This window comes from Schistocerca americana, chromosome 4 (genome assembly GCF_021461395.2).
Source record: "Schistocerca americana isolate TAMUIC-IGC-003095 chromosome 4, iqSchAmer2.1, whole genome shotgun sequence".
NCBI lineage: Eukaryota > Metazoa > Arthropoda > Insecta > Orthoptera > Acrididae > Schistocerca > Schistocerca americana.
The window spans coordinates 709804687-709817724 of NC_060122.1; the positions used below are offsets into that span (position 1 = coordinate 709804687).

The 13038-nt window shown below is 39.1% G+C and overlaps 1 protein-coding gene across 5 annotated transcripts in view; it reads left to right on the plus strand.

Annotated features, from left to right (window-relative positions):
- The first annotated feature begins 206 nt into the window (after positions 1-206).
- Positions 207-13038, plus strand: part of LOC124613785 (thymidylate kinase) — a 66395-nt gene continuing 53563 nt past the window's right edge. The window contains exons 1-3 of one of the 5 annotated variants that reach the window (XM_047142505.1): positions 425-658; positions 6343-6446; positions 7672-7808. In XM_047142505.1, the coding sequence (XP_046998461.1) occupies positions 7673-7808 (136 nt within the window). In that variant the 5' untranslated portion in view covers positions 425-658; positions 6343-6446; position 7672. Of the gene's footprint in view, positions 232-424; positions 659-916; positions 1214-6342; positions 6447-7671; positions 7809-13038 lie in introns of those variants that run through there. The other 4 variants (XM_047142507.1, XM_047142504.1, XM_047142506.1 and 1 more) reach the window with 4 other exon arrangements.

Sequence of the window (13038 nt, forward strand, 5' to 3'; positions counted from 1 at the left end):
CCGGCCCGGCCCCGGCCCGTTGACGTTCCCCGTGCACGGCCCGGTCAAGTGGGGCCCGCTGCATTTGTTTTAATGTTGTATTTCGTAGTCCAGGTGACGGCCGATACTCGGACGTGTCTCGGCACGGACACGGTCCTGACATGTGTGTCCCGACCTTTAATGCTGTTTGATAACTCGCTTTGACCCATGGCATGACAGGTGGCAAAAAAGTGCAGCACACATTCACCAGTGGTAAAGAGCGCAGTTAATTACATTCCATTTATTTTGCTAAGACATGATTGGAGAAAATATGCTACATATGTATGTAACTATGGATATTACCTTATGTAGCCTTAAAGCTATCTTATGGGCTAATAAATAAAAAAGTAAATAAGATTTGAGAACCTACATTTTAGCTAGTTCAAGTTTACCGCCAACTTGACAGCTCAGTGCCGACACCTGAACTAAAATTTGGCTTTAGTCAGACTGGCGTGTGTTTGTTTACAGTTGAGTTTCACACTACAAGAGCGCAACATGAAACCGACGAGATCTGAACGGATTATGTGAACTTGATCATCCTTAGCAGGTCAAGTGTAAGAAGTCACATTTTCGTAATTTGCAAATAATGCCACTTTCGAACCGTTACTTTTTGAATGTAGAGAGCACACGATTTCAGCAAGTAAGTTTACCTAAGTTATATGCAGTATTGGAAAGGTACTGTTATGGATTAACAATCACATATATATTTGTATTACTGTGGAATAACAATTCTTTATACATCCATAAGCCGTACAACACTTTAAGGCAGTTTTACGAGTCTGAAAACAGTCAAGCGTCGGTGAATTGAAACTGCGTTTCCTAATATCAGCTAAAGATAATGAACGAGCAGTAATCATACCAACAAAAAATTTTACCCGTGTAATCATGTTACACCAAGTACCCACAGTGAAATCAACAGAAGCAATTTAGTTGATATGTTAGGAATTACCGGGTCGACGATACCTTGTAGTAACTATGCCTCAGCAACACTTAACCCGGTGGTTTTGTCGCCGAAAGCTGAAAACAGCCAAAATAAGGAAACCACATATGTCAGGCACATTCACTTGTGGGACATGGGCAGAATGCTAATTGCACCACTGTGGTTTGTTGATCTAATATCCTAACTGTTTATCCTGATGCGAGATGAACTCAAAAGACCTTCCGTCCATGAGTACTGGTTCGTGAAATTTTCTAAGTTAGTATCCATGTTACTTTTTTATTTATCCATCATCTATCATTGTGCATACTATCAGTGATGTCACAGTTTGTTCAAGAGATGCCTGCATACAGTACAGGCCTTGTTGCTTGATAGGAAATCTATTAACTACGTTTTAAATATAAATAACTTACAGCCTGTACAACATATTAATAACATTAAAATATAGGTAAGTAGCTAAATGATAATTATTAATGGTAGCCTACTGTACTGTACAGTACACACAAATCAATACCAATATTATTAACAGTTGGAGTTACAGCAGCGGTAAGGGAAAAGAATGATTTTATCACATGTTCAGAATCGTCTCTTGCATAAAATAAATTTTTCATAAACCAAATATGTGACACAGTGCGTGCTTGCCTTGGTGGCATGTTGAATAATTGTATCCCTGCATGTGTGAGGTGTTTGTCATGGTCATGTATAGACTATTCTTGTTTGTGCTTCTGCACCCAACAAATAAGTATGCAAAGGGATGCAACAGTTGCTAAGTAGACACACTTTACACTGTCAATAAATTTCCTCACAGTAGTAATCCATAGGTTAGATGGTTGTGAAAACTGGAATAAGAGTTGGAAAATAGCATTTAAATTGCACAACTTCTGTCAACTGCACAACCTGCAGCTTGCAACAAGCTTGGTTAGGAAAAATGTGGTTTGGGGTAATTTTGTGTATACAAGGTGTAAAAACAAGTATGATCAAACTTTCTGGAAACATTTCTCACAAATAGAGCGATAAAATATGTTATATGGATGTTGGTCTGGAACTGGTTTATTTCCATGTTGGAGCCCAGTTTCTACAACCCTTCAACACATTAATCATCAACTTTGAAAGAAAACTTCATTCGTGAACAGCACATTTGTATAGCTGGTTCTCATTTAGTACTCTGCAGACAGTCATGTCACAAACATTACTTGTTGCAGATAATACACTGACACTACAGTTGTTGCCAACTGCACAAAGAAGTTCCTTCTTCAGTTGAGGTGTCCTCATCCTTCTTGGCCTCCTCCAGCCGGGGGGGCTTATATGTTGCATACCCCTTACGACGACAATAAATTGCTCCAACATTTCACCTGTCAGGACACTGTCATTCTAAAAATCTGTCTTGATACTAATGTAGAGTGGCATAGCCATTACCATGTGCTAATCCATACAGCAATTAGGCTTCCGCCAACTCCGGATTCAAGTACACTTCCATTGCACTGTTCCGGGAACCACGTCCATGATTAACATCAAACAGGCGATGGATACTATGTAAATGATGCTAGTAGAGCAATTAAGTTAGTCACCTGTAAACACAAACAATGAAGTGAGTCACATGTCAACATTACCTTCATTTAAATGGAGTAACAAGCTTTAGCAGTGAACTTGAGAATTACAACATCCTATACATTCTAACCAAACATAACCAAGAGGGTATTTTGAACATTTCATGTGAGAAAATGTTTCATGTAAAGGTGGTATGTTCAGTTTTTGTGTGTTACTCATGATTATGAAGAGAAATAGAAAACAAGCTCCAACATGGAAATAAAGCATGCTAGACTCGGATCCATATACTAAATTTTATTCTTCTATGTGTCAGAAATGTTTCCTGAATGTTTTGCCGCACCTTTTTTTTACACCCAGTACATACCAGGTGATTATTATTAAAGTGCAGCTACTTATCGAGGTCCAGTGTGGGCTCTAATCTGCTGCTGCACAGTATCTCGATGTTACCGGTGTTTTTATGGAACTCAATGTGTAAGTAGTGGTTTACAATAAAACTGACATTATGAAACTTCCTGGCAGATTAAGACTGTGTGCCAGACCGAGACACTTTGCCTTTCGCGGGCAAGTGCTCTATCATCTGAGCTACCCAAGCACGACTCACACCCCGTCCTCACAGCTTCATTTCTGCCAGTCCCAAGTTCGAGTCTCGGTCCGGCACACAGTTTTAATCTGCCAGGAAGTTTCATATCAGCGCACACTCCTCTGCAGAGTGAAAATCTCATTCTGGAAACTGACATTATGCTTTATGTGGAAAAATTTCTATATGCATTTCTTGAATTCACAGCACTGATTTGCACCTATTGGCCAAAATTGGAACAATTTTTTTTCCAGTGTAAATTGGTTCCACATTAACACCTTAGAAAATCTACCAAGTTTCACTGCCATATGATAATTGCAGTCCACACTGGACCTTTGTGAGTAGCTGCACATTAATTATAAGGACCTGGCAGTTTTTGTTAGTTATCCATGTTAGTTTTGGCTCAATATGAATGGTAAGATGGTAAGGCAATTAGTTGCACTACCATCATTGTCATTATTGCTCAGCCTATACAGAACATTTACAATTTTAGAATGATTGATTTCCACAGAACATGTGTAAGAAATTTTAAAGAGTTTCTTCACCCTCCACCCCCACTTTTTTTTTTCTTTTTTTAGTGCTTCTGAGTGTGTTCCACCATTAACAAAATTTGCATGATCTGCATAGAGTACAGAGACCTGCAAGGTGTAGTAATAGGCAGGTCATTATGTCAACTATGAATTGCAAAAGCCCTCGCTCGGAACCATGTGGAACTTCTTGTGTAAGTCTTAGAAAGTTTGAATTCCCATCATTAAAGTGTAATGTCCGTAACTTAGATAAGATTTAATCAAATGCAGCTCTGTGGCTTTATAGCCATAGCAGTAGAGCTGTTTTAATACCATTATATGACTGCCAGAATAAAAAGCTTTACCAAGGTTCAATAAACTAAAATTTACACACAGTTTGAATTCAAATGAAGAAACAGTACTTTCAACTCCTTTTGTAGCTGTGAAGCCAGGTTGGAATCCCCACAAAGAGTGACTAAGAAGGTTGTGTACTAATAAATATATGAATAATTTGAGCATACATTCAGCACACTACTATTTTTGACACAGTCATTATTAAGGAAGTTGGACAACAATTATTTGAGCATGATTTGTTGACTTTTAAGTAGAAGTGGAGCCAGGGTAATTAAAAAAAAAAATCCTGATTTTTGAGCAGCTTAATTTTGGAGTTACCTTTTGTGATGTTATTTATTCATCAACAACTTGTTATGTACATGATACAGGTTTTGGTTTGTATAAAATGATACAATTTTGCATTAAAAATTAGTCATAACAGTTGAAGGGTCAAGGCAAAGAATGAGTAAAGTCCAGTTTTATAAATTTTACAGAAGATTAATATTTCTGTTTAAATCTTTCCTTGATCTTGCAATTCTGTAACATTTGTGCTTATTTTGGAAAATCAGAAACCTTAAGTAATATTGTAAATATATAAACATATTATATGAATATAATAGAGGGAAACATTCCACATGGGAAAAATATATCTAAAAATAAAGATGCTGTTACTTACCAAACTAAAGCGTTGGTATGTTGATAGGAGACAATAAAAAACACACACACAAATTTCTAGCTTTCGCAACCGAAGGTTGCTTCGTCAGGAAAGAGGTAAGGAGAGGGAAAGACAAAAGGATGTGGGTTTTAAGGGAGAGGGAAAGGAGTCATTCCAATCCCGGGAGCGGAAAGACTGTATGCTTGTGTCTGAATATCTTTGGTAAGTAACAGCATCTTTATTTTTAGATATATAACTATATTAGTGCATATTTGGACAAACTTTTGATGCTAGATGTTAAGAAGTTGAGTAAGAGAAACTTGTTCAATGAAAGAAGGGGCTGAGTCCATGAATTCAAAGTAGCATAAACATTGCATTTTCCTTTTTTGCTTGAAATATCCATCAGATTATATTTAAAAACAAGTACAAGACTGCCTATTCTGAGAACTTCAAGCAATAGGAAGACTGTCATGATATTCCTGTGCTTTTCACCCACAAAAGTAAAATAATTCTGAATTTGAAACGGTGTCATAGTAAAAAAAAAAGGAGGAGGAAGAAGAAGATTGCAGGCAATATTAATAGTAAGACCAGGCATTTTGCAGATGATCCAGTTATCCATAATGGAGTACTATCTGAGAGAAGCTCCATAAATATTCAGACAATCTTGATAAGATTTCAGTGTGGTGCAGAGACTGGCAACTTGCTCTAAATGTTCAGAAATGTAAAACTTTGCACTTCATAAAATGAAAAAAGCTAGTTTCCTATGACTATATTATCAATGAGTTACCGTTGGAATCGACTAACTCATTCAAGTACCTGGGTGTTAACGCTTTGTATGGATATGGAATGGAATGATCTCATAGGTTCAGTTGTGGGTAAAGCAGGTGGTATACTTCAGTTTATTGGTAGAATACTGGGGAAGTGCCTTCAGTCTACAAAAGAGATTGCTTGCAAATCATTTGTGTGACCAATTCTAGAATATTGCTCAAGTCTGTTCGACCCCTACCAGATAGTACTAACAGGGCATATTGAACATACAGAGAAAGACAGCACATGGTCACAGGTTTGTTTAATCCATGGGAGAGCATCACAGAGATACAAAGCAACTGACTTGGCAGACTCTTGAAGACAGATGTAAACTATCCCTAGAAAGTCAGTTAATCAAGTTTCAAGAACCAGCTTTAATTGATTACTGTAGGGATTGTCAACACCCCCTACATGTCACTCACAGAGGGATCTTGGGGATAAGATTAGAATAATTACTGCATGCATAGAGGCATTCAGATAATCATTCTTCTTGGACCCCATATGTGAATGGAACAGGAAGAGACACTCATAATAGGTACAATGGGACGTACCTTCTGCTGTGCACCTCATGGTGGTTTTCAGAGTATAGATGTAGAGGAGTGCAGAATCGACAAACGAAGTTGCACTGTTGGAGTCCTGTAGAGCACCAGGGCACTAATGAGACATCATTCAGTTGACAGACATTTATTTCCAGAAGTTCTACAATTACTCCTATCTTCTTCCCAGTGCTTTCCAGCAGTGGCTGTGCTGAGCTCCCATTGTACAAAGGTGCATGGTAACACATCAGCAACTGGTGAGTAATCTGCCAGTGTTGGTTCTAGCATTTTCTGAGGTCAGTGCCATAGCCTCTTCATAGAAGGGTCCAGTTGCCATCACATTGCTACAGCCTGATGTGGCTGTGGAGATCTGTCAGAGCCTCGGTGCTCTCACTGAATGAAACTGTGCTTAAACTCTGTTCCAGAAATCTGCATGCCCCCATTGTTGATTGTTGACACGGCATGTAGGCAGAGAAGACCCGATAGTGATGTGAAAGGCAGCCCAAGAGGTGGTCTCAGGATACAGCAGGTAAAGCAATACTTGTACTACCAAGGAATGGCGACACAGGCACCCTGTTCCCCAGCTTGAACAGCTCACAGTTGCAGATCAGTGCTTCATTAATAGAAGATTGGCCTGCCCTTCACCTTCAGTCATTCACCATTGTGACTAGCAGTGAGGCAACTCACAGAATTGAAGGTTCCTCCACTGCCAGGTGGCTACGGACTTGTAGCAGTGGACTTCAAGGTGGCAGCAGTGGTGGCTGTAGACACTTTGTTGTATTCACCAAGGCATCCTGCAACTAGCACAGTTAACCTAGCTGAGAGTGAATGGTTACCTAGTCAATTACATGATTCCCACAGCACTGCTGACTGAATGTGCTTGTATTTTTTGAGCCTGTCAGTGTTCTTGACTGACCTAATATTAACTTCAGAGCATTCCTTCATGCAAAGTTTGCAGCCCGGAAGGCACTCTTGTGTCATTCCTCGGTGAAGTTACTACATTTAGCACTGTTACAGAAGAATGTTGTGTATGCTCTGCACTGTCGTCTAAGTGTCAAATCAAGTGTTCTGACATTCTCTGTTGTACAATATGAGGCAATAACTTCCCTATCATTTTGTATTCTTGTCTTCCAAATGTTGACATTGGTTACACCATTAGCATTGCCCAGGTCAGTTCCAACAAAGTTTTATTCCTGCCCTTAATTACTATTCTGCTGTGCAATAAATAGAGGAGTATTTTGGACATAGATATCTGTGTCAGTTGAGACTTAGGCAATGTATATAAGTGGCATGACAGTTATAGTAACAAATTAGAAATTGTTTGTGTCATATCAAAGAAAAAATTGCCTGTACAAGGTATTAGCAGCCATAGTGCACTTAATTGTTTGGTCTTGCACAGTATCCATTTTTCTTTCTGTAGTTTTCTGTTATTTCTGAGTAGGCTTTCCCACTGCTGTGGACACATGTCAGATCCTGATCATAGATACCTCAGTTGTAGAAGCCCTGGAATTTTGATTCTCTTAGGGGTTAAGATTTTTTTTTTTAAATTGCTCTTTCCATGCAATTATTAAAAGATTTAAGTTGGAATAATTGAAAATCGCCTTTGTATCTTGGTTTTCAATTATTAATTGTGGTGTTTTGTAAAATCCCTTTTTTTCTTTTCTCTCTCTCTCTCTCTCTCTCTCTCTCTCTCTCTCTCTCTCTCTCTCTCTCTTTTAAGAATGATTTTCAAATGTGGTCCACCTGTCTTCCAGAATGACTAGTATTACAAAGAGAGGTGCCCTAATAGTATTTGAAGGATGTGATAGATCTGGAAAAACTACCCAGTGCAAGAAACTTGTTGAGAACCTAAGAAATAAGGGCATTACTACAGAATTTCTGTGTTTTCCTGGTAAGTGATTAAATTGCTATAATATTTTTAGCCTTATTAACATAAAAAATGAAAGTATTATCCTTAATTGTTTGCTATGTTGTTTTTCACTGTTTAAGTGGTTAGTAGCGTAAAGACATATATTAACAACAGATCTAAAAAGTTAAAGCTTTTATGAAGAATATACCAAAACCAGATTGATGAAATTCATCTGTACTCCATACCTGGGAAATGATTAAATGCTATTGACTCTTTAATGCTTAATGTGGGAAGCAAGTATGGTTTTCCCTACCTCACTTGTGTATATGGTAGTAAAATCGGTCTGTGCTCCCATGTGATGTCACTTCCATTGTGCAATCACTCTGAAATAAAAATAGTTGCATACGTAATAGCCTTACTGTGACTGTGATTTAATGTAATGAAAAGCTGATGTAAATTTATTTGGAGTTTTACGTGTTAATGAGTGGCAGGAAATGAAGCTAGAAAGTCCAAAATTTCAGAGAAACATATAATTTTACATACAGCATGCTTTTGCTACCTCAAATGTAGTGAAGACTGCGAATGAGCCCATTAGGACTATGCAAAGTACTTAGTGGCGTGAATTTGCCTTTCTTTGTGCCCATATGTCTTTCATTCTTTTGCTGTGGGCTTCTTTTCTTTCTTGAGACCATGTTGTTCCAGTCTTCTTCCTTGGTTTCTCCTCTTGGTCAACTTGCCACTTGTGAATTTTGGATCTGAAGAGTTCCCTGTTTTGGATATCCTCTGGTGTAATTCCTGCTAGTTTCAGATATGTTTTGATTTTGCCAATCCATTTCATTGGGTCTGTTTTAGATTTGCTCCTGTTTTCATAGAATTCAACTATTTGCTTTGTAAATCTGCCCAGATTCATTTTTTTATGTGTCTATAAAATCTTAATCTGTGTTTTCTAGTGTCACTGTGAATATTAGAGTATTGTTTGATTTCCTGTTTGCCTCTGAGCCAATACTGTCCATCTACAAGTTTTGGGCCTAAATTTTTTCTTATGATCTTCCGTTCCTTTTTCTGAATGTTTTCTTTGTCTGTTTTCCTGTTTAAAATTAGTGTCTCTGATCCATATAGGCATTCTGGTTTTATGACGGTATTGTAATATCGTAGTTTTGTGTGCTTAATAGTTATCATTGCATTACCATTTAGGATTTTGCAGTGACCAATTAATTTCCAACTGGTGGGGGATCTTCTCCTGAATGAAATCAATATAAATTGTCATCCTTTTCTGCAAATAAAACAAATAGAAATTTTGAAAGATTTTATATGATCTCCAGAGTGCTCTGAAAAGATAATTTAAATGTGCTACAACACACTAGAATAAAAAAATCTGTAATTGAACCCAAGAAGTGTGTGTGTGTGTGTGTGTGTGTGCGTGTGTGTGTTTTACAGACTTTTTTTATTCTAATGGTTACATATATCTTGGGATCAATTACAGATTTTTTTATTCTAATGTGTTGTAGCACATTTAAATTATCTTTTCAGAGCACTCTGGAGATCATATAAAATCTTTCAAAATTTCTATTTGTTTTATTTGGCAGAAAAGGATGACAATTTATATTGATTTCATTCAGGAAAAGATCCCCTACCAGTTGGAAATTAATTTGTCACTGCAAAATCCTAAATGGTAATGCAATGATAACTCTTAATAATCAGGTTGGATATGGTTACTAGAGACAGTTGCATGTAATAGCTCTTCACAGCAGTGTATTCCCTAAGCTGGTTGTGCCTGTGAAATCTCCCCCTTGGATCACTAGAGGAGGAGTTGAATCTTTGGCTTGATGTAGTCTGTCTGTCTGTTTGCACTCTGCCTCAGATTTATGCAATGTTGTCAAATGTTGAATTTCTATTAACTGTTTTCTGTAATGTAGTCTGTGTCAGATAAAGCATGACAAGTTGAGTATTTTCCACGTGAAGAAATAATTTAGGTTAGTTTTGCAGTTGCTGAAATTCACTTTAGGGCAGGCAGTAATGATTGAACTTTGACAGTGGCAATTTACCAACCAAATTTTCGGACGCAAAGAAACTGTGTGTTTCGAGCTCTGAAAGACAATTTTTAGGAAGAAATTTAATGTTATTTCAGTTTTGTAACCAATATGGTGATTCTGCAGGACTTCTTTATTATGAACGTGAATGAATTATTTTCAGAATATAATCAGTGTTACTTAAAAAAGTGTTAAAACATTTGGTAGAAATTTTTGCTCCCTTCTTTTAAAGAACTTATGTTACAGAGCTGCTGCACTGCAGAATTGCAGTTTTTGGGCTGGACACCTGAAAGGAGCATACAACAAGACATATGATGACACTGTTCTTTCCAGTATTTTTCAAGTGTCAGCACTCTATTATCTTGGCCCAGCAACTTTGAAGGCCCACATGCATGCATCTGAACAATGTGCACTTGGCAGAGCTGCTACACCTATGACTACACATGCATCACTATGCTGTAGCACTTGTCTCGCTTTGCCACAATGCCCTGCGCCTCTCACTGAGCAATTAGTGCTCCCAGCAGTACTATAACATCTGCTCAATGACGGCTGCACTGTGGTCCTACTTTCATCTACATCTACATTTATACTCCACAGGCCACCCAACGGTTTGTGGCGGAGGGCACCTTATATGCCACTGTAATTACCTCCCTTTCCTGTTCCAGTCGTGTATGGTTCACAGGAAGAACGACTGCCGGAAAGCCTCTGTGCACGCTCGAATCTCTCTAATTTTACATTCATGATCTCCTCAGGAGGTGTAAGTAGGGGGAAGCAATATATTCAATACCTCATCCAGAAACACACCCTCTCAAAGAAACCTGGACAGCAAGCTACACCTCGATACAGAGTGCCTCTCTTGCAGAGTCTGCCACTTGAGTTTGCTAAACATCTCTGTAACGCTATCATGCGTACCAAATAACCCTGTGATGAAATGCGCTGCTCTTCTTTGGATCTTCTCTATCTCCTCTGTCAACCCGACCTGGTACAGGTCCCACACTGATGAGTAATGCTCAATGATTCTTTCACTGTTATATTCACCTCACAGTCATATTGCTAACCGCAATGCACCATTATTCTGTGGTTTCCTTTTTACTACATCTTGGTTTCTCTCATGCATTACTCGCTGCCCTTTGTTGTTGTGCCTTCTCCGCTGTTCGCTTTCCTCATTATTGTCTTCTGTCCATACTCAATGTTCTGCTGTCGACAGACCCCGAACAGAATGGCTAGCATTACCTAGTTTATTGTTTATTGAGTCATTCTCGATGTTCTGTCAAATCCTGGCCATAATGATTGGTGAAGAGGTAAAAGATTAGCAGCTTAACGTGGATGCAAATCTTGTAAAGCTCTTGGAATAGCCTAACAACAGCAACAGCTGCTCTCGCAGCAGCAATTACAAGAAGTTTCAATAGCAGCAGCAGCCAAATGAATTGCTCCATCAAGAAATTCAGCTTCTGGAGGATCAACTACAGATTCAGGGTCAATCCAGGCAGTGGTCAATTTCCAGGCGGGGAGTGCTCACCTGCTTTTCTGCCATTTAAAAAGGCCAGAGAGTATTGGAACACACATTTACAGTGGCTGAAGCATCACTTCTTCACCTTTCAGGTCACTAATGACGCACTCCAACGGTCACTCGTTCTGTTTGGCTTCTCTGGAGACTTTTTGTTTTTACTTAAGAATTTGGCCCCTCTGTCAAATCCTGTCACCCTCACATTTGAGAAATGTGCACATTACCGTTGAATTATTATTTGCAATGACTCTGTGTGGTCACATTGTGGCTCGAATTTCATTTATACTGTTACTCCATAAGCAACGCAGTCAGTCATATTGCACCTGGGTCACTGATTCACAAGGGTTGAGTCACCGTTGGGATTTTGCTGGCTTTTAAAACTCCTATGTTGACTCTTTAATTTGGTATGTAGTGGTCCAGTTAGCTGCCGATTGGGGCTGCACGCCAGCCCTTACATGAGACAACCAACCGGTAGATGATACCTTGGCAGCTGCACACTCTTTCAGAATTGCATAAGTAGTAAGTGAATGCATCAAGGCACGACCATAAATAGCAGTGGTCCAGGTGCTGCATCGTGCCCCGGGATTGTGAAATCCTTGTAAACTTCTTCTTAGAGTGCAGTGGCGTGATTTCATAAAATTCAGGTGTGTCAGTGGTGTCTGAACAGCCTGTCATGCACTGTTGGTGTGGGTAGCGGGGTCTTCCATCTTGCCCAGACTGCTTCTTATGCGGGCATATTGTCTGGATTGCTGGGTGCACTGCACCCATCTTGTAAAAGGCTGACATCTCCAAACAGTCTGCTGTAAGCCATGAGGACAGGGCCAGCTCCCAACAATTGTCAAGAAATGGTATATGAACTTTAGGCAAATAGCTCCCCCTGGCAGACCTTTTGCTCGCATGTTTCTTATAAACCTCACAGTTGCGAGCAAAGGTGTCCAGTTAGTTCACTCCTCCCTCGTCCACCCAACTTAGCCTCACCCTCCTATGTTGATAATGTATGGTGACAGTTCAGTTCCTCTCCAGGATCAGTTCACTTCCGCAGACTATAAGGAGGTCACATGGCCAATAATGCTGTCTGTTGTCAATAGTCACTTGGTGGGAAACATTTTCAGTCTGGATGCCTTCTCATTGTTTGGATTCTCCATCAATGACTAGGTTCAGGTCAGCTCTGACATGGTTTTCTTCCAGGAACTTGACGACCATTGTGCTGCTTTTTCCTATATTTTTCAATGTGGCCTGGACTTGCTGCAGACTTCCAGGCTCATATCTCCTTGCATCCAGATGCAGTGGCCTGTTTCTGCTGAGCAAAACCCATTCCGTCTCTTTATGGATGGTTGTTAAGCTGGAAATCTGTTGACTCCAGGAAGCTGAGGTGATTGAACTGCTTAATACAAGTGCTTGGGCCATGTCATTAGTATTTTATTTATTTATTTAATAAAATTGCAGCCAAATAGCCATACACCATTACTTTGCTTAACATTTTGCATTTTACATTTACGTTTTACATGTTTGCATATTCATTTATAGATTTCACTCTTTTACTGCACAGTTCTATGTGATATCATTGACAGGATTTGTAACACGGTTCATACAAACACGTTGTGGTTAGGTTGTGATAATTTTTGTTTTTGCAAATTAGATGATGAAAGCCGTGAATCTAGTTAAGAAATGTTGCAGTTCGAAGTTTGGTGCTGTCCATGAGCAGTTCGTCATTGCTTCAGTACCATAGAACTCC